Source organism: Cryptomeria japonica, chromosome 8, assembly GCF_030272615.1.
Source record: "Cryptomeria japonica chromosome 8, Sugi_1.0, whole genome shotgun sequence".
NCBI classification, from domain to species: Eukaryota; Viridiplantae; Streptophyta; class Pinopsida; order Cupressales; family Cupressaceae; genus Cryptomeria; species Cryptomeria japonica.
Genome location: NC_081412.1, coordinates 339,934,332 through 339,956,342, shown reverse-complemented (window position 1 = coordinate 339,956,342; position 22,011 = coordinate 339,934,332). Strand labels below are relative to the sequence as shown.

General features: G+C 37.8%; 1 protein-coding gene across 7 annotated transcripts in view; it reads left to right on the top strand.

Moving 5' to 3' along the window:
* Positions 1-22,011, top strand: part of LOC131078932 (diphthine--ammonia ligase) — a 211,421-nt gene that overhangs the window by 118,560 nt on the left and 70,850 nt on the right. For 6 of the 7 annotated variants that reach the window (XM_058016782.2, XM_058016783.2, XM_058016792.2 and 3 more), the window contains 2 exons: positions 2,352-2,697; positions 2,934-3,265. In XM_058016782.2, the coding sequence (XP_057872765.2) occupies positions 2,352-2,697; positions 2,934-3,265 (678 nt within the window). The remainder of the gene's footprint in view (positions 1-2,351; positions 2,698-2,933; positions 3,266-22,011) is intronic. The other variant, XM_058016786.2, reaches the window with a different exon arrangement.

Below are 22,011 nucleotides of genomic sequence, written 5' to 3'. Positions count from 1 at the left end.
ATCTCTTTGTCGAGGGAAAGGGGACTATCCTTATCCAATTCCCTGCCGATTCGTTCAGACCCCCCGAGATTCATCTCACAAGAACTAGTCCCATGATTAATCATCTTAATTCCAGAGAATCTCCCCTCCGACGGTTTCTCTTGTGAATCATCCTCCATAGGTGAGGTATTGATGGTCTCTATCTTTTTATGGGGAGATAATTGCTTATCCTTCTCCAAATCACTACCGCTAATATGAATCTAGGGTAACTGTTGGGAGTTCTTTCGTCTTCTTTTTTTAGGGTTTTTTCTTGTCGTATTACGACTATATCCTTCTTCCATTTTCTCTAATGCAACAACAATTGGGGAATGTGGCGGGGGATCCGCCCTAAAATTACCAAAATTTACATTCCTATCCAAGGTGGGCGGATATTTTACATTCTCCACCGCACCCGTATTCAGCTTGTTATTAGCAGCATCAATTTTGTTCGAGTTGGTCAATTCAATTCTAATATTGGTCGAAATGGGGGCACTCTGTTCCCCTTTTTAGTTTTGTTTAAGCCAATTTTATGGGTTAATATAGGGCAATTCTTCTGAACATGTCCTTCTTTTCTACATAAGAAACAAGCATTTATACCACCAAGAATTTCAATGGCGTAGGAGATTATGCCATCCCCCAAATTAATGATGAGAAAACTTGGTATATCCGTTCCCGGATTAATGGAAACCAAAACCCTCGCGTCAAGATGCGGGATTAGACTAGTTGATTTGTCTAATCGAACCACTTTGCCAATTGGTTCGATCAGTTGAGGGATGAATCTCCATAATAAAGGAGGCACATCCTTGATTATCATCCACATAGGGCACGAAAGTGCCAAGATTTCATCGTTTATGGCCTCCGGTGTCCAACTTAGGGCACAAAAGGTGCACAGACCAACGGTCCAGTATTGTTTTTTCACTATCTCCGCTTGAGCTTTGTGTTCTTTGAAAAAAATAACAAACAAACCCTTTTGTATGAGCCTACAGAAAGAGATATGAAACCCTAATTTTATACTCCAAACATTCCTGAACCAATCATCGAGAAATTTTCTAGCCGAGCACTTATCAATATCAACCGTAGCAAAGAAGATTGCCACATTTTTTAGTCTGTTCTTTTCTAAACCTAATTCATTCACCATAGATTCATTAGGTACAATGGAGAGAGAGTTTAAGGGGAGGTTAGATCCCTTACCTGCTGCAGGTTGCGCTCTCCATTCTCTCCTACCTTCATGGGGTCGATAGAAACAAACCTAGCATTTTCAGGGATCACCGGCAAGGGGTGGACGAGGGCGTCTCTGATAGTTTTACTTGCAGCGATAACTTGCTCCGTGCCCGATGCATCTCCCTTATCAGGTTTAATCGCTTCCCCTCCAGGATCCGAGGCCATTAATGGCTCGGGTACAGTCGCTTGTGCTTGGAATGACTTCTCCTGCAAACGCACTCACCAACCAAACAAACAAGGATAAACAGAAATAACTGTAAAGATAAAAAAATCAAAGGCTAGAAAAGCCTTACCACGGTGGAGGAGGGTTGACACCTCCTCCACAACAAGGGGGGTGACCCCTTAGCAGACTGCCATGCGTGCGCTTGCAGAGCCAAGTTGCAAACAAAGCTCCCGTCCCACCAGTTTTTCTATTTTAAATATATGTGTAATCAATGGTTATAATGGCTTTAATGTATAAATTTCAACTGTTTTACATGTGATGTTCAATGAGTTTCCTATCATATATTTGTTGTATTATAGTGTGGACCAAGGAAGAATAAATTCTTAAATTGATTCCATTGGAAAGTAAAAGATTCTGCCTTTGATTTCATATTTTGGATTACTGGTTTTGGCCATGAAATAACTAGCTACACAAGCAAAGAGCTCTTTAACCTCCCTTGTTATGCAAGGGAAGTTGTTTTGGCTAAGAGATTGGTGGCTGATTCAAGAACAAGCTTCTTTAGAAAAATATCCTTGGTTTGGAATGCAAGAATGATGATCCCAGCTCCTCTTCCATTTAAAGTAGTGCAGCTCTTTGGACTTAGTTTCCTATTGGTTTTTGGTTCATATCCTTCTCTCTTGTCTATACTCTGATTATTGCTTATAAATTACAGTGGATATACAGGCTCTGTAATTTTGATAGCATTAATTACCAACAATTATTATCATAATGGGCATTCCCGACTGCGATTTTTCCTATATAATGACAAATTCCTTAGAAGTGAAAAAAATATTTTTATTCAGTGCTTCACTTTGCAAATTATGTTGATAATGTTTCATGTATCTTATTTATATGTAGACAAAAAAAATGACTGACTTGAGGAATTCCTTTAACATTTGCACCCTTGCAGAATGCCAGAATTATTATTGAAAATTTCCAAATTGTGCTTCATTCGTCAGATTGTATTGCTCCTGTTGGGATTCTTCATCCTTCAGCATTTTATTTGGAAACCAAAACAGGAAATCTAGATCCTGTAATAGGTGATGAAAAAACTCCTCTGAATAGATCAGAGATGGATTGGATTATTGAAGTTGAAGGAAATGATATACCAAGTGATTATAAATCTGATAATTGGTTAGAAGCGTTTCCCGTAGACCTTGATGCTCAATGCAAGTGGAATTTGATTGTGTCAAAGACTACAAATGAAATTCTTAGCATTGGATGTTGGGTGCAAAGTACTCCCAAATCTATGGAAGGTGTGTTAATCATTTTCTCTCACAAAATTACTTTTGTCGTGACATGATTGAAGCTTATAATTCCAAATCTCATTCCTAATTCATATCTCTTTCTCTTCTTTTATTATCATGATTAACTGAGGAGACATCCAACCTACAGACCTTTACATTAGTAATTTAACTATTTATAATTAGCTCCTACACTTACCTTTTAATGTGAGATAAATATGATATGATAACTCTTTTGCTGATCTCAGGGATGGATATTCATTTGGCCCTTGTTTTGAAAAGTGTTCAATGTAGACTTAAAGTAGATCAGCTTGGATGGGATGATGTTCTCTACATTCATCTTTATCTTTCTGATATGAATCAATTTGCATTGGCAAATGATACTTATTTGAGATATATAACTGAAGAAAATTGTCCTCATGGTGTTCCTTCACGATCTACAATAGAGATTCCTTTGGTAGAAGGTGACATAGGAAAGGCATTTATTGAAGTTTTGGCAGCGAAAGACAAGACAAAAAAGGTGCTACATGTTCAGAGTATCTCATGTTGGGCACCTAGCTGTATTGGTCCATACAGCCAGGTAATATTTGATTGTTTATGTCATATTTCTAGATAAACCAGCCATTGGGATCTTAAAATTATCTTGTACATTTAGATTAAATGTTTCGTTAATACATGTGCTTAATTTTCTGCTAAGTCCAGAATATAAGGACCTATAATTCAAACAAGCAGATTGAGTTATTGTGTAAATGATCATGTGCTCCTATAAGACAAACTACATTAAGGGTAAATTTATTGGCTAGGGGTCCATGCTTAATTCCATTTATTAATTTACTGTGAGAATTTGGATACTTTTCTTCCTTATGTGTTGCTGTTTGTTTTAATAGCAAATATCAAGGTTCATTATTGCATTTTGGTGTTTATCTTCCCAAGTCAACAAGAGTAGTATTTAACATTTTGATCTTCTAGTTATGAAATATATTGTAATCATTGTTGCAAACTTTTCAACCTTGTCCACCTATCTACAATTACTTGGCAATTATGGGCTTAAGAAGCATTAGTCAATTTGGACATTATATGTCAGCGGTCAGCCATTGAATTATACATTCTGTTAAATTCATCATATTTAAGAATCAAGCTTACTTGAGTAAGACACATAGGGTCTTTCTAGTTTGGTAGGATGCATTGATTACTACCAACAACATATAGAAATGGAGAGAGCAAAAAAGATAAATACGATGGCAAGCAAAAGATAGGTTGGAGCCAACAAAGAATGCAATGGAACAAGCCATAGCTTTGTTCCATAGGGATGCGTCCCCTGTGTTAGTACCTGTTGACGGGTGTTTTGTGACCACACCAACATAGAATAAAGTTCCAACGGTCACTTTATCCTCTCTTGATCAAATTCTTGTGTATGCTAAGATTGCAGGTAGATCATAAAGTGATTCCAAGGTTCCAAATGCGTACTAGCAACTTTATGATGGATATAGACTCGTTTGGTTAATGTTGCTGGTAATCCAAGGGGACTTGCGCACACTTGAAGAAGACTAGACAAATTTGTGACTTCAAGGAGATTCTCGCAAATGATTTAGCAATTGATAACTTTTTTTTGGGACTTTCCAATAAGATAATGCAGAAAGTAAAGTAGGAAAGGGTTTAGAAAGTCTAGTCTAAATCTAAGAACTTAACAGACAACAAAGCTTAGGCGAGATCGACCACACTTTACTTTGTCACTATCAGACAACTACATAAAGGAGGTGCAATCTTTAGAGGTTGTGCTTATAAGATTTTAAACCATCAACAAACACCATCAAAGAACAATGTTCATCCAATAATCTAAGTAAAGAATGCACATGCAAAAGCTCAATCCAACCTTACACGACAGATAGAAATCATTTATCCGCAAAAGGTATGAGTGTATGATCTCACCACAAAACAATGCAATCTATCTCATTCATCTAAATACTTGAAGCAAATCTAAACTAAGTGAGGAAGATGAAACCATGGAAGTTTTAAAATAACTCAAGTGAACACCAAAAGCCAATGTATCACTATTATTATCTCAAAAACTTATTGCAACAATCTCATACAATTCTCCCTTTGTTACAAATGAAGGGGTGAACCCCTTTTTATTGGCCTCCAAAAAGGAAATGGACGATCTAGATTACATCCAATCAATGGCTGAGATTAAACATGCAAAACCCTAATTAGGGTTTGACCAAAGATTCCCGAATATGATGCCAAGTAATGGGAATAACCATTAATGTGGAATCATGCCCACTACCTATTCATTGCTCCATGCTCCCAAAAAGGCGTCCATGATGCAGTAAATGCCCCATTACATTTAAAATCGTCCAACATACATTAATGAGACACTATCTCGTTAAATATGACGGTCGTCATGCATTTAATAAGCCACCAATCAGTCAAAATGTCCACTAGCAATAAATGTGCCATCATGCCCTCATGCAATCAATAGATTCTTTTCCAAAATTTGATGACCATTATCCTGTTCATTTATGGTGAATGCGGCAAACTTGGCTATGACGGCTTCCAACTCCCTAATGGAGACACTTGGCACAATCTCTAGTTTGAATTCCAGAAATGAAATGTCCTCTTCACACTTAGAGAAAAACTTCTCCCATCTTGATGCTGCTTCTTGAGTCCTGCACATTGTGTTGGAGAACAAGGAAACATTTTCCAAATGTTCCTTTGAGAAGGATTCCACGAAGAAAAATTCGTGCAACCCGTCCTTCGGATGGTCAACTGTCAGTTCTTCATCAGTCAACCTTCTTGCAAACAATGCTTTAGCTATTTTATGGATTTCTTCTTGAACCTTCTTGACTGATTCTTTTGATGATGCTGACTCTTTGTTGAACCTTTCAAAAAATTCTTTCCTAGTGTAGACTGCATAAATCCATTGAGGGAAGTTGTAAAATTTCATTCTCCTTGACGACCTTCCCATTAATCAAAGTCTGCCTAGGAATTCCCATCAATGCCTTTAGGTGCGAAATTGTCAAGTCTTGATAGATATGCGTATCCTCCCATGAACTGTCCGCAGTCTCAAGTCTGTTTAGGAAAGAAAGAATTGTGCAGTGGAAGTTAGCCAAATCTTCAATAAATTTACTAGCTGAAGCAAAGACATCCGCTACCCATTCCTCAGAACACCTAGCTCTTGTCCTCATTTCTTCAATACCATCAATGGATTCCTTGGGAAGAGAAGGGGGAGGAACAAAGGATGGATCTTCTTCTTTGAGTGGATGCTTCAAGTGCCGCAGATATTCGCACAAGGCTTTGTTTTTGCTCTTTAATCTCTTATTCTTCTGTTCCATTCTTTTCATTTTCTCCTTGAGTGCTAATGAAGATTCATCAAAGTCTTCCACCACCTGTGCCTTGGAAGCACACCCTAAGTTGACCTATGTGATCTCATATTCATCGGGTGTGATTTCATTCCTATCCTTGTCGACTCTGGGCACAACTAGGTGTAATGTCCTAGATCCTGACTCATCCCTATTGAAGTTTTTGTAGCTGCGAGAGAGTTTATTTATTTTATATGAGCCTTTCTATCTTTGATGCTCGAGCTATTTCTATTGAGAGCTGGGACCATTCTCTTCGTAGTCAATGCATTTATTTGTGGTGATGTTCGGGAGCTTCTTCCTTCGTATTCCTTCCTACTGTTCTCACTGCTGAGTCAGCATGACATAGGATTGAATACGTCTTGAGCTGAATTGTGATTATTGAGTGACTGGGTCATAGCTGGATGATGTCGATTCATGTTCATCCGTTTTTTTATGGTGTTAGACAAGTTTTGTATGTGTCAACGTTAAGCTTTGTAACGACTTGGAGAGTAATGGTCGGTTCATTGGAAATACGAGGAGTCTTTGTAACTGTGGTTCTTTCACCTCCCGTGAGAAATGACCTAGTGTTGATCGTAATATATATGTGTGCTGAGATAGATGGTTTTTTTCGAGAATATTGTGAGGCATGTGTGATTGTCGTGCTTGTTGTGAGCTTCGTATCTTATGTATTCAGTATTGTGAGTCTTGAGAGGCTGTTATTATTCTGATTCTATAGTCAAGGAGTTGAATCTATAAAGGAAGTGTCTCAGGCTTATCGATTGTCTATTGAAGCCATCAATAATTTTGTATTTGTTTTAGAGATCTCAATAAAGGCATTATCTTTTGTGGGCTGGGTTTTTCACCCTCAAGTGGAGGGTTTTCCTAGGATAAGTTTTGTGCTTCTGTTGTTTTTTGTGTTTAAGTTTTTGTTCATTGCTCTATTATTTGTATTTTGGTTCAATTTCTAACAATCCCTTGTGATCTTGGAGAACTTCCTTGCCAACATCTTCTCGGCTGGCCAATCTATCCTATTTAGAAGTTCTTCCAATTCTTGCATAGGATCTATCTCTTCTTTTGGCTCCTTTGCCATTCTTTCCTTCAGCCAATTTGGAGCGGCTGTGGGCTAATCCTGAACTTCTAGTAGAGCCTAGGCAAAACAGGAAGCTGCCAAGTTAGAGGTGGCACTCATCCAGAAGGAGTTGGACTGACGAGCAGAGCTTGTAGTTGTTGAGAAGGAACTACGAGCTGAACTAGAGGAGGCGGTGGCGCACCAGAAGACCCTTGTGGCTAAGAAGAGCGCAAATTTGAAGGAATTGGAGGAAATTGTGGTAGTATTCATGGGGCAAGCGAAGCAGAAAGACAAACACCTAATGGAGGCAGTGTATATGGTGAAGACAGCCCGCGAGCGCTAGCTTGTTGCCGAGCGTGACCTACGGCTCCGTACCAAGCAGCTTCGGCACCTTCGTCAGCAAGTCCCAACATCCTCCACCACTCCAGGGATGTCTTCTCACCCTCCTTGTCCTTAGTAGATTTTAGCTTGATAAACCCCATTTTGTTTCATCGTTTGGAAGACGACTTGTTTTTGGTGGCGCTGATGTTGGCGGTAATTCGTCGACATAGAATAAAACTTGTTTTGTTTAGTTAATGGTTGGGTAATGTTCCCATAGGAGTTAGTTGGAGTTAGTGACGATTGGTAGCTTCGCCAACCACGAGGTAGTATTTATGTTATGTTGTAAGGGAACCCTGACAATGGTGATTATTGTACATCCATTTTCCCTGATGCAATAAAGAGATGTCATTCTGGCCATATTGTGGATTCTGTTTATGTTTTGTGAATTACTTTACGAATAATATTTGTGTACTTCTGTTCTATTTTCTCTATATTCTAAACTGACAGCTTAGGGAGTAAACACTCCAGTTCCTCTTCATCTATGATCTAAGTGGCAAACGCATCTGAATTTGTGAGAAAGTCCAAAATGTGTTTGTCGTCCTTAAATACTTGGAAATTTGTAATATTGTTAGGTACAAAGGAAACTGAAGTCAACTCCACAGTGAATTTCTTTAAACCTTCCATGGCGAGTGGTTCCAGTGAACTGGCTGCCTGTGCTAATGCATTCGTTGTTTGGTTCTTGATCGGTAAATTTTTTTAATGTTGAATGCATCAAAGCTTTCAATGAGGTCCCACACTTTGTTATGGTAGCAGCTTAATCTTCTATCATGGCAGGCATACAACTTCCTTGCCTAATAACAATTTCAGAATCCCCGGATAGATGCAGGATCTTAGCACCTTTCTAGATAGCAAGTAGTAGTCCATGGACCAAGGATTCATATTGAACAACATTATTGGTGCAGGGAAACTATAGCTTGTGTGCAGCCAAGTAGGCTTCTCCAGTTGGACTAATCAGTTCAAGACCGACTCCATTTCCTTTCTTTGACTTAGATTCGTCAAATCGTAGTGTCCACACTTGGTCAATTGCTTGATCTTCGGATGGCTGAGCAACTTCTTTCTTACTTCCTTCTTGGGAACTTTCCATTCTTGTGTGTTCAAGTTTGGGCAATGTCTCCACAGAAGGACTTCCAACATTCTTAATTTCTACGATGTTCTTCATTGCTGGAGCTTGTGGAACCAGTTTGGATACTTGTTGAATGGCAATCTTACACATTCCACATGAGAATTCTAAGTGGAAGGCATTATGGATTTTGCGCCAATTGGGTTACAATAAGTCTCGAACATAGGTTAGGTGCCTTTACCCAATTCAACTTCTTGCTTAACACTTTTCAGGACAAAATCCCTGAAACTCGCAAACATCTCTTCACTTTCACTTGGCTGTGCATCTTGATCATCTTCTACAAGTACTTCAATGGAGTCAGGCGTCTCTTCTATTTGCTCTCCTTTGGTTGAAGCGTGCAACATCAATGCTTCTACCTTTGGGCCTGTCATAAATTCGGAATATAAATTTTTGAGTTGTCATAAATATAGAATATTCCCTTTGCATGTTGTCAACTCATTCACTGCAAGAATCTTTCCATTCCGGGCGCATAAAGATACTTTGAAAGATTTTCCTTTCTGGAGGAATTTTAACAATTTTGTCGACTTTTGAAGGAATCCTGTATGTCTGGAATTCTAGGTTAGAGAAAATCTTTCTAGAGAGATTTTTATCCCAAAGGAAAATTTTTGTGTTCTCATTCACATCTTGTCTTGAAGGGAGATTTTTCCATCAACTGACCATTTTTCCATGTTTGAGGAATTTTATCCCGTCTAGAGTTTTGGAGAGAAAATCCTCTCACTTAGCCAATTTTCCCTGTGCCTTGAATTTCTTCTCCTTGGGTGCATTTCCACATTGAGAAAGGAATTTTCTGAATTTTTGAAATTTTCCCCTTATCATGTTTTCCATGTTCTATCCTTGATCTTGAGCGTAGTTATTAGAGGAGGAAGGAAATTTTCATGTGGAGGAAAATTCCTCTTTAATTGCATTTTGGCACTGTCTCCTGACCATGAGCGCATTTCTTGTGTGGAGGATAAAGGAATTGAGGAATTCCTCATCATGTTTCTAGCACCCATGTTCTAACTTGGAGATTTCTCTTGTGATGGAGAAATTTTGGTCTTGGGAGGAAATTCCTCCATGCCCTCACTTTAGCGCCCATCCACCCCTCTTGAGTGCATTTGACCCTTGATGGAGGATTTTGGAGAAACTTAGAAATTCTTTCCTCTTGTGCATTTAGCCCTCCACTTCATGCTTGGGCGCCATTTGACCAAGGTGGAGAATTTTGAGGTGAAGCTTGAAATTCCTCCTTGACACATGATATGCGCTCTACCCCTATCCTTGGGCGCGTTTTCAAGGAGGTGAAGGAAATTTGCCTTAGGAGGAAATTCCTCCTTGATACCATTTTGGTGCCCATCCTTCTTCTAGAGCGCTCCTTGAGGGGTGTGAAGGAATTTGGGGAAATTAGGAAATTCTTTCTTGCCTTGTGCAATTTACCTTCATCATTTGGACTTGGATGCCATTTTTGGATTGAGGAAGATTTCTCATTAAAGGAACACTTTCTTGCCTTAAGATAGATTTTATGCTTTTTTCCAGTTCAGGAAAGAATTCCAGAGTTAGCCATTTTTCTGATCATCTACCTGCTTTTTCACTATTCTGGATTTGGAACTTAGATTTTCAAGAATGCTCTACCATCAATGTCCATCTCATTGCCTGAGATAGACCTGCCAAAATTAGACTTACTAAAAATAGTAAATACTTCCAAACATCAAGTTAGGGCAAATTGGGACAGGTTGACACTAACTAAAAATAGAAACTGCTAAAAATAGTATGTTTGTGTAAACACTAAATTATGCCAATCCAGGATGCAGTGAAACTTAGTAAAAATAGTAATTGCTCAGAATTTGTTCATATATTACTGGTAGCTTCCTTGAAGGATTCTGACTTCATTGCTACGTTCAAATTTTCCAAAACCCTAAGATGCTGACCTCAAATCTAAGTGTGAAGGGCAAAAACCCTAAAATATTTAAAACAAGCTCCAGACTTAGTCATGTTCGCTCAAAACACTTGCAAACATGATCAAAATTTGCCAAAACACTTGCAAACCTGGGGAGATTGAAGAGACTGTCGCTAAACAACTCAAAATAGCACAACCAAAAGACCAAGTGAACCAAAAATGTAGGGGGTCCCCATTTGGAATTGGGTGATGTGTGATTAAGTCACATCAGTACCCTCATTCCTGTATCGGGGATGGTATCAGGATGGAAGGAAAGCTTTTAGAAGTACCCTGCCTGTCCCCAAACTGAGGAAAGTTTGGGGAACGTTTCTAGGACATAGGGGATGGTTAGAAGTCCATGGGACGAACGAGGGACTTTTGGGCCGTCCCCTATGTCCCTAGCCACTTTTGGACATCAGGATAATAAAAACATATTTTTCAATTTGAAAAAGTGCTGGCTGGGCCCACAAGGACCCCTAAACCAGATTAAACAATGCCAAAACCTAATTAAAGCGTAAAATAACCAATAAAAAAAGGAAAAGACATTCATTTTCAGATTTGCAAAGGAGGAGAAGAGCAGCAAGAGAAGGAGTAGTGACTCAAACTCGAGTTCTGATTTTGATTTAGACTCTTAAACCTACCATGTGTTAATTAAGGACAGCCATATATTTTCTTAGTTCTATGATTTAATTATTATGGCCAGCTTATTATGGACTTCTATGTTTATTGTTTACAGTTTATGGGATTTCATAGTTGATACTTGGAGCCTTTGGGCATTTTTGTTATAATTCTAATATAATAATGCACATTGACAATGCAAGCATTTGGGTTTTGTTAATTTATTTGTTGATTCTCATGTGAAATCTCTATTTCAAGTCTAATGCTATGTATTAATCTTCTACAATGTCTATGATGAATGCTTTATCAATGTTATTATAATGCATATCTGAAATTTCTCGATATTTTTAAAAATTCCCCATTTTTTTAAACAGTTGTCCCCCTGCTGTCCCCTAAAAGATGGTCCAAAAGTTAACCCCCATACTGGAAACACGTCCCACTGTCCCCTGCTGTCTGCGTCCCTGAAACTCGGTGGAACATAGAGCCGTAGGCAAGGACAAACAAATTGATGGCAGATAATAGCCAGCACAAATCAAGAAGTCAGTTTAGAGGAAAAAGGATTGATAAAAGCACAGGTACAAAGGATGGAACACAAGATGGGAAGGTCGATAATATGAAAACCATGAATGTTACAAAATTACAATTATTAGAATGAAAAATTGGGTGAGAGGATCACAAAAGACTTGAAGACTAAATTCCAGATTTTAGTTTTTCTTATGTGATCTGTATATTGATTGAGTTCAATGCCCTTTGGCTTTTTCCTCTATCATTTGAGGGGTCCTTACATGCTTTTGAAGTTGCTAAAGCACCTAAATTCCCTAAAGTTGATTGAGCCCTTATATTCATTGAGTACTAAGTGTAAGCAAACTTCTATCTCCACATGCTGGTTAACGGGTTATATTACAGTCGCTCGTTGGTCTTCTCTTTCTATTAGTCAAGCTCATTTATACTGTGTGGACTGTGGCAGAGCATATTGGTTCAGTATTAGATTTGCAACAGATGAACTTCATCCTTTTGGTAAGGTATTTGTATTGGATTTTCATTTGTATATTGCTGGGATGTAATGTAATATCGTTTTAGCATGTTATCTTGTCAGAAAATTTGTAACAATAGTTAAAGCTCAGTGAATATCTTTACCAGACTTTATTTAAAGCTCAGTGAATATCTTTACCAGACTTTATGACATTGGTTAACCAAGAAATGCATTTTATCTTGTTGATTTCATTGGGCAAGTTTTGAAAAAAAAATCAAGGGTGATCATTACAGTATTATCAGAGTTGGTTTTCTTGTCAGCTTGTGCATCTTAATCCTATTGTGCATCTGCAACTGTTCCTATGAGTGAGAGGGAATTGGGATATTACATTTGTGAATAAAACAAGTCAAAACCACATAATCCATTTGAAAATCCTTTTGCAATAGATGAGAGATTACAGGTGGGGTTGGTTAGTAACAGTGACAGTTCTTTAGAATCCACAATGTATAGCCCACCTAGAGTTGTGGAAGACAAAGGTAAGGGACGAGTTGGTTCAGTTAGTCCTAGTACTAGAGTGGAGAGAAAAATTGATACCATGTTGGATATGATTTCACAAATGCTTGCTAAGATGAACCAAGGTATACCTGAGGTGACTAAAGTGCAGAATGGTGAAACATGTTCATCTAACCAGCAAAACAATATTGAGAGACGTACTGCTGCAGCAGTGTCAGGGTCTGTTCCTAGACTGCTTTGGCCACATTCACACGTAGCAAGGAGATACAGATTGCTCTAGAGGTACAACTACCTTTGGCTGATGAGGTCAGGGCCAGTGCGGAGTATGCAACATTACCTGATGAGATATTGAACAATTTATCACTGAATACGTACCTAGAAAAGAGGAGGTAGTGTTGAGAACAGACGACCAACAATTCAGAGAATTTTTTAGCAGGCTTTGGGCAAGGTAACTTTGGCTCATTTTGATGGCAGTGACAAATGTACAACTAGAGTGCGGGTTCATAAGTTAAACAACTATTTGCACTAGGACCCATGTCAGAGGATGTGGCAATCAAATTTACCACTTTGCATTTGGATGGGATAGCCCTTGAGTAGTGGTACCATGGCTTGGTGACAACCTAATCACCACATACAATGAGTTTACAAACAAAATTACTGATAAATTTGATAAGAAAGACCTTGAATTGCACTTTGGAGAGTATGCACAGCTGAAACAATATGGCTCCTTTGACACATACTTCTCAAAGTTTCAGAGACTTTTGGTGATGGTTCTTAGTATCACGGAGAGGTGGTTTGTGGTCCTTTTTAGTGAAGGACTGATGGAGCCAATTAAGGGATGGGTTAAGGCATTTGATCCACAGAGCTTGCAAAAGGTTATGAGGAAGACTAGAAGTATGGAGCTTATTGCCCCAAAGAACAAACTCTCGTCCAAGAACTTCTAACATGATAAAGATAAGAAGCATGATAACAAGGAGAACATTCAGCCCAAGAAACCCTCAAAAACAGCTGGATGATGACTTTAGTAAACAGCTAAGGAAGAAAAACCTTTGTTTTATGTGTAAGAAGCCATGGGCTCCATGACACCAGTGCTTTGAGAAAGGGAAAAATCATCAATTGGTGTAATAACAAAGGCAGATATGAAAATAAAATTCCTTAAATTCATTCCAAATAAAATGATACATGAAGTGAATTTCATAAATCTCCAAGATTACATAACTCATCTCAAATGAGGAAAATATCACAAAGCCTAGTGACCATAAGGTCTTTCACAAAATAGAATAATAACGTAACATAGTTTAATAGTCAATTGTCACCACTGATCGTACTTAGACTTCTTCACTCTAGGACGAGAACACGGTCGAGGTGCTTTTCCACTCAACCATGGAGCATAAGCTTCCTCGGTGTTCTTAACAAGAACTCCTGACCCTACACGAGGTACCTACAAATCTGGAACCGTAGGGTGCGATGGAATTTGGTGCAGCATAATATATCTAACATAAAATTTCACATACATAGAAAAATCATATGCATCTAATATCATGATATGGCAGAGAGTAAGAAACACAATCATTTAACAAATGATTACAAAATCTATGGCTAAAGCATCTTTTTAAGCCATTTGCCGACAAATAGAAATAGAGTTTTATTCTATCCTTCTCTGTTAGCCCATATTCAGCACCCGCCCATAAACCAATTTTCTAAGACATAATCAAAGCTTTAACCGTGCAATTTGAAGAAAATAAAATAAAGCCCATCTCGAAAAGCATATAAAAGGTAGAAACTAATTATTTCTCATTATAAAGCTACTTATCAAGTTCTAAAATCAATAGCCCTTTCCAAATACAATAACCATATATTTTGTAATAAGAAATTGAAATTAAAATTAACTTTTTTCCACGTATCTAATACATTAAATACTTCTTGATGATTAAATTTTCTTGACTCTAGGACTAGACCTATGGTACCATGAAATATAGTAAAAATGCTTACATAATCAATAGTACCCCTAATTGAAAGATGCATGCTTAATATATAAGTGTAGACATGGTAAGTGATCTATTTAACATATTATCGCAAGGGAGTGCGGTCTCATGGTATGTGATGATTACATGAGATGCATAGAATGGATTTCGAAGGTGGATATGCATGGAATGATTTTTGAAAGGGTTTTACAAACTTTTAGACAAAGTATTTGATAGAATGCTTGCAAAAAGGGAAAAGAAAAGAAAAGTGCATAGCTTCAAGGGAGGCATAAATGTAGGATAGGAACAAAATGAATATGGTAAAAGGATTTAGATAATTTCAAGAAAATGTAATTGACTGTGATACACTACAAGCACACAATCATTGAGAAATATATCTCGCGGAATGCAAAGAAAATCAGACAATTAATATAATATTGGGGTTGCAAAGTGCATTAAGCTTCTGGGATATGCACATAACAAACTGATAGAAATGGCTATAGATTATAAAATGCTATGAACACAATGAGTAAATTCTATTAAGCGAATAATTACATGATATCACTAATTACAATCTCCAAAACTCAAAGATTGAAAGAGAAACGATAAGGGCTCTCTAGGGGTAGTGATTACGCAATAATGAATCAATTATCATTGCTATTATAAGATATCATAAATATATGTTCTTTTTTATATTGATTCCATATTTGTTTACACACAACATAGTCTAACAAAGTCTATAATCAACGAATATTAAGAATAATTCAGTACAAACACATCTGGTTACAAAAGTCGATGCTACTTGCTAAGGATGCCTATGATATCTCCTCCCTAACATCTATTCTATTTATGATCTTTCTTTCAAAGGGAAAACTCACACTAAATAATTATCAGTATTTTAGACACTGTGATGAGCTTACAAATTGCATATCTATGAATAGAGGATGCAAGATAATGCTTAGGGTATCGAATTCATGCAGAGATGTAAACATAAAATAGACCTATTTGGTCTCTTCCTATTACACGGAGTTTCATTACAAAAATATTTCACTAATATGTAGTGTTTTAAAGGATGGTTGTAATGTCCGCTTTTTAAACATCAACTATTCCTAGAGGCTAGCCAATGACTTTAGTCCCCATAGGCTAACATGGTGATTAGGGGACCCTTCTGAGGGTGTTCTATGGCTCTTCAGGTGACCTTTTGGTGCTTATTTCAGTAATCTTCAGCTCTGTGTCCTAGTTTATATGTGGTATGCCTTCCAGAGATCATTCAAGTTACTTTGATTCAAAGTTACTATCTTTAGTAAGTCACTTGGATGTTTTGCTCATACTTACTATTAATAGTAACTCATCAAGGTGGTCATTTGGCATCATATCTATATCTGGAAAGTGGATGGATTATTCCCATTACTTGATATTGGTAATTATTAATGTTAAATCAAGTTTAACTTTAATAATATTAATTATATTAAATGACTTTATGATATGATGACATAAAGGGGGGTTAAAGTGATTTTTTAAATTATTTTCATAAAGTAACTTTATTTTGGTACCTAGGGAGTTATAAGGTTTTAAATAATTTAATAAAGTGTTTTATGGAGATAGGTGGCAATATTGGGAATATAAGGTGAATATAAAATTAATTCATAAAGTGACTTGTGTTAATTAAAATTATAGAAGGGGCCACTTTATTATTATTCCCAATTGCAAGTAAATATGAATATTAAAAGAGGGGGAAAATGAAATGGGTTTTCCAGAAGCTTTCTTGGAGAATTCTTATTATAAAAGGGCTCATTTGGATATACTTGACTTTTTATTTTCTCTCTGTTAAGCTTGAGAGCTTTGGCTTTCATTTACAGGAAATCTAAGGACGGAAACCCTTGGAAATCAGTGGATTGGATGAAAAACCAACTCCATTTTGAGAGGTGAATCCACCCAGTGTTCATCATTGAGCATATATGCATGCTTTACATTATTTTGGAGCTTGAACCAGCTAGGGTTTGAAAGATGAAAAATCATATTAGCTAGGGTTTCAAGTTTGTTTGTAGTTGGTAGTCATATTGCTTCAGATTTGCAGGTTGTTTGGCTCCTTATTGGGCATTGGTTGTAGCGGCACTTGGATCAGATTTCTAGTTCGGCAAAGACTTATTTTCTGTTGTTGTTGGAAATAGTAGCCATGTTTATTCTTAGAAAATCTCTTATCTTCTTCTGCAAGTTTTGAAAACTAAGTTTCTTTCCATTGTATCCATTGAGACTGAAAATTAGGTCAGGAATAAAAATCTTTCTTCTCTGTATTTTTTCTGAGTTCTTTAACTTGCAGCAAATGGTTTAATTCGCAAATCAGATTTGGTATGGTAATTCTGTGATTATTGAAAGGATATGTTCTTGGTAATTTTATTTGAGTTGCATGTCTAACATCTGCAAACTCTGAGCATCACTTGCAAATCAGAAAACTCTATGAACAAAATGCAGACAAATTGTTTGTTGAAATGTCTCTTTACATTGGGATAAATTCATTGTGAGTTTATGATCAAAACATTAGACAAGTTGTCGTATGACAAAAACTAAGAATATTCAATATGGTATGCAAAATGTTTGATGAAATACCTATACATTGAAGATTGGGAATATGTAAAATTTTTAATTGCAAATAGGGTGGGACATTACAATGGTAGACTTATACAATCTCCCCTTAATGTGCAAAGGTACAAGATTGACCAACAAAAAAGATTGAAAAGGTGTGCACAATCTCTAAGGTAAGTATCCTAAATAGGCAAGTGCACAGGTAAATGCCAGGCATAGGGTTTGCAATTTAAAAGCAAATAGAAGAAAATGTAGACAAGGAACAAAATAAATGTATCTAGGAAACGATTATTTGATAGAATCGATGGCATTTTACATCATATTAGTTTCCAATTACTGAATAACTCAGATCTATGCTACAATGAGGACTTAGCCCAAGGCGACCAATGACTAACTTTCATTTCACTTAGCACAAAGTTGACTAGAAAGCATCAACAAATAAGCCTACATCATGAAAAGAGAGACTGGAAAGGCATTCGCTCCATGGCCTACCCAATACCTTCCCTTTCGACTACTTATGAAGAACTACACAATCTAATTATTTTGGAATGAAAAGTATGCTATGGTCTTTGGATTCTAAGAAAATATCAATGCAAGTAATGTGCCTTCACAAATAGTTCCAAGTAGGGAAAAGTTGTGATAAAGATTGGTTAGATAGCATGAGAAAAAGTAGAATAATGGAAGACTGGAATGAATCTTAATTTGGCGCATTTAAGAAGTTTAGAAGGATGGTTACTAAAACAGCACACAAGCTCCAAATTGAGGGAAATCCCAAATGGCTTGGTTTAGAGGTGAATTGATCACATAGAGAATTCAAAACAATAAGATATGATGAGGTGAATTAGACATGATATATAATATTTGAGTAGTTTGGATAGATTGATTGGAGGCAGAGTTCAAATATGTAAAACAAGGAATGATTCATTCTTCAAGATTTATCTACAAACTTTCACGACGACTTAAGATACATTATAAGAGGTACTTGCTATTCTTCACTCTAGTCCATGCGAGGCTCCTAGTATTCCACTTGTTTCCACACAAATTTTCTAGAATATTGTTTACTCCGAAGGGAACTTACATGATTACACAGAGTAAACTAAATACAGAAACAAAAACATACTAGAAATGATACCAATTAATAGCATTCAACACAACACATGGCAAAACTATTTATTCTTTATCATCAAGTGTAATGTGTACAATCATATATTCTTCCTGATACAACAATGAGAGTATATATAGTGCTTGATGGTTGGTTAAGCCTGCCAACTGTCGGCAATTGCCACAACCTCTTGAGAACAACTAATTACATTGCCAAGTATATTAACAACACATAAACAAAACAATATTTAGTATTAAGGAAAATTTGCCGACTACATTAGCTCCGCCAAAAAGTTGTCTGCTAGACGATGAAAACAAAATGGTTTGGGAAGTGGAAAATCAATGAGGAGGGTTGGAGGACGTCCTTGGTAGTAAAGAGGATGTCGGGGTGGATGGTTGCGAGTGCTACTGCTGCAAGAGCTGGAGGCGCTAAGTTGCTAGCAATTCCTGCTAGCGAGACACCTTCACTATATAAACTGCCTCCATCGATTTTGCTTGCATTGCGTCAAGCTCGCTACCCTTCGCCCCCAATTGTGTGATTAACTATGTCAACTGCTCATCCTTTCCTACCAACTGTGCAGTCAGCTCTGCCACTTGGCGATCCCTGTCAACCAATTGTCGTTCATGCTCATCCACCCTCTTCTCCAAGGATGTGACTCGAGAGTGTTCCTGTACCAGCTAGTCACGAGCCTTCTGTGCTTGCTCTATAAGAGTTGTAGAGCATATTCCACTTGGTGGAGGGCCTACACTCATTGAGCAACAACCTGGGAATGTGTGGTTGTTAGCCTTTGATGCTTAAGGAACAAATCCCTGAAAGCAACCTCCATTCTATAAATTGCTCACATAATTTGTCCATGTTGGTCTCCAACTGTAGGTCGATGTGGGTTCCAGGCATCTTTCATCTTTTGGGTTTCCATTTGCAGCCATTCTTTAGCAGTAAAACATCTAAAGAACTCCCTATCACATTCTCCCTGCATAAAGGCTAGCAGTCGTTCTGTCTCTTGTGCCACTAGAGGGTTGTGGCCAATGTCTGAGTCTCGTGCAATGTCTCCTACCCACACAAGAAAGGTGGCTATACCTCCCAACTGGCAGAGGCCACGCCGCACTGTGCCAATCGAATCTTTTGGGTTTGGACGACTCAACTTTAAGACAACCTCTTCCCCTTCCCCATATGATGAGCCTTGTGCCCCTGCTAGCACAGTTGTGTGTGTGACTTGTTCTGTCTGGGTGGTCACCAATGGAACTTACTACTGATTAGTCACAATTTCACCACCTTCAAGAGTTGTTTATGATAGTAACTCGATGCGTGGAACCTCTGGTGTGACCCCCAATTGGTTCAACCACGAATAAATCCTTGGGTCCCCCTCACCAATGCCTTCCCTCACACATAAATTACACCTAGTGGTGGTATTGAGGGTGGTGCTATCTCTGTCGCTAATACTGGCGGTCGTGATATTTCTATGGCCGCTGATGTAGTCTATAATGTTGGCCTCCTTGTCTTTGCCACGACCACTGCCAATGGTCTTGATTCCGCCACTCCCAATGTTCTTGACCCTGCCACTGCCAATGGTGATGATGCTAATAGGACAAACTTTGGCAAGGGAATAGAAACCTTAATGGTTGCCACCACCGGTGCCATAGAAGTTTTTGCCACCACCACTGTTACTCCAAGTGTTACTATGCTAGTTGCAGTCTCAATGGCGACTGCTTCTTCAATGTCGTCCTCGCCGTAACTCCCAATAGCACCCAAGGCACCCACCGACACATTCCTTGCAACTGATACTTCCTATGCAACTGATACGTCTTGTGCAACTGATACCTCTTCTGCCAGTGAAACATGTTCTCAAATATCTTCTACAATATCCTTTCCAATGTATACATCTTCTGCAACTTACACATCTTCGACACTGTCCCTGGAAGATACTTCGAAGGTTCCCTCTTCCTCTTCTGCATTGAACTATCATTCCCTGATACGTTTTGTTGCTCCAATTCTTGTCTCCGCGTTTTGGCAGGTTGACACTGGTCATTGCTAGTTGTCATTGTATCCATGTGCATCTTGAAACAGATGTCCAACGTAGTCGGCTCCACTTGACTAAGAGGACGAAAGTGTCCCCACGTGTCAACATCTACTTTTGTGTGGAGGGCATCCAAGAACAATCTGATGGCATGCTGGGACATGTAGAACGTTTTATGCTAGACTCAAAATTTCTCTGATTCACTCTGACAGGTATTTGGCCCAATTGTATTGTAGCATCCACCCTTATACCTCCCTTTTTTTTGTGTTTCTTTGTAATGTTTGAATCATGTTTTTGCAAATGGTTTTGATGATGAATTTCAATGTTTTTTTGCATAACAGTAGATTGCAGAAAAATAGAAAATATTGCATTAATTTAAACTCAGAAAAAATTGAACATTACATGGGAAATCTTTGCTGAAAATTCCAGATTTTTTTGCATGCTTAAACATTCAATTTTTCGATAAAATACTGACAACCTAGTTCATAAAATAACCCCTATTATCTAAATCCAACATGCCCAGAAAATGCAGCAATACTTTGGTTTGGGCTGCTCACAAATTTCATCCAAACAACACTCTAAAAGACTACAAATAGCAAAATCACTGTACCAGCGACAATCTAGCAAAGTTACTGGAGCAGCGTCATTGTAGTAGCAGTACTGTAGCAAATACTTTTTTCCTATTTTTTTGGCTGCCACCAATGCTCTCAAATTCTGCCCTAACAATTTTCTCCAAAATCAGCCCTAAGTGCTCATAAATCAAACTGCAGTCATTAACCCAATAATGAAGCCCAACTATGTTTCATGAATGAAAACACTCAATAATCCTCCTGAATGTATCTTTCAACAGTGAAGAGAATGCCATTCTTGAGGGATTTCATCCTCACAAACCCTTGAGAAATTACCCCAGCAATATACTCACAAATTCTTCAACCAAGCACTGAAAGAGCTCTCAAAACTTCTATTTATTCGCTCTCCAAGGAAGTTGACCCAATGCAGAGGCAATGTGGGATAATAGAAATTACTTTTATTTTAATATTATAACCTCCTCATTAGAGTGCTCATGTACCTTTTAAAAGAAAGGGGACATTCTCAACTTTATGGTCCCACTAAAGTTATTAAATAACGATAATGTTAAATATTTAAATTTAACTTTATAACTTAAACTTTATCCAATCGGTGTTCAACTATCATCACCGACATTCTTGAAATTCAAGAATGGACTGAAAATCCTAAGTCACTACCCTAGCTAGCTGACTTACTTAAAATAGTAAGTTCCCCAAAATTGCATTAAATCAGCTCAGATTGGCTTGAAACTGGAAATGCCTAGGCCAAATAACTTTTGGATCCCTTCAACGTCCAAGTTAGCCCGCGGGACCATGAAGAAATAGGCGAACGACGAATCATCAATTAATTGGCTAGAAAGGGGACATTACAGTCTGCCCTTGCCAAAATTGCTTGTCCTCAAGCAATTTGTAATATCCCCTGCTGTTGTATGACTGAAAGTGTAGGGAATATTAACAAACAATTGTTTGATAAACTGTTGTTCTAGTTTTCAGACTGAATAACTTGCGTGTTATGCAGTTTTAGACAGCTAGTATAACTCTGCATGCTATGCAGCTTTCCTTGGTTTTGCTAAATTTGATCTCTAATTGCTGACTTGAACCTCAAGGAATTTTGTCCAACAGTTGTCATGAAACCTCTATCTTGCTGTCTTTTGTTTTCAGATTGTTTTTGCTTAC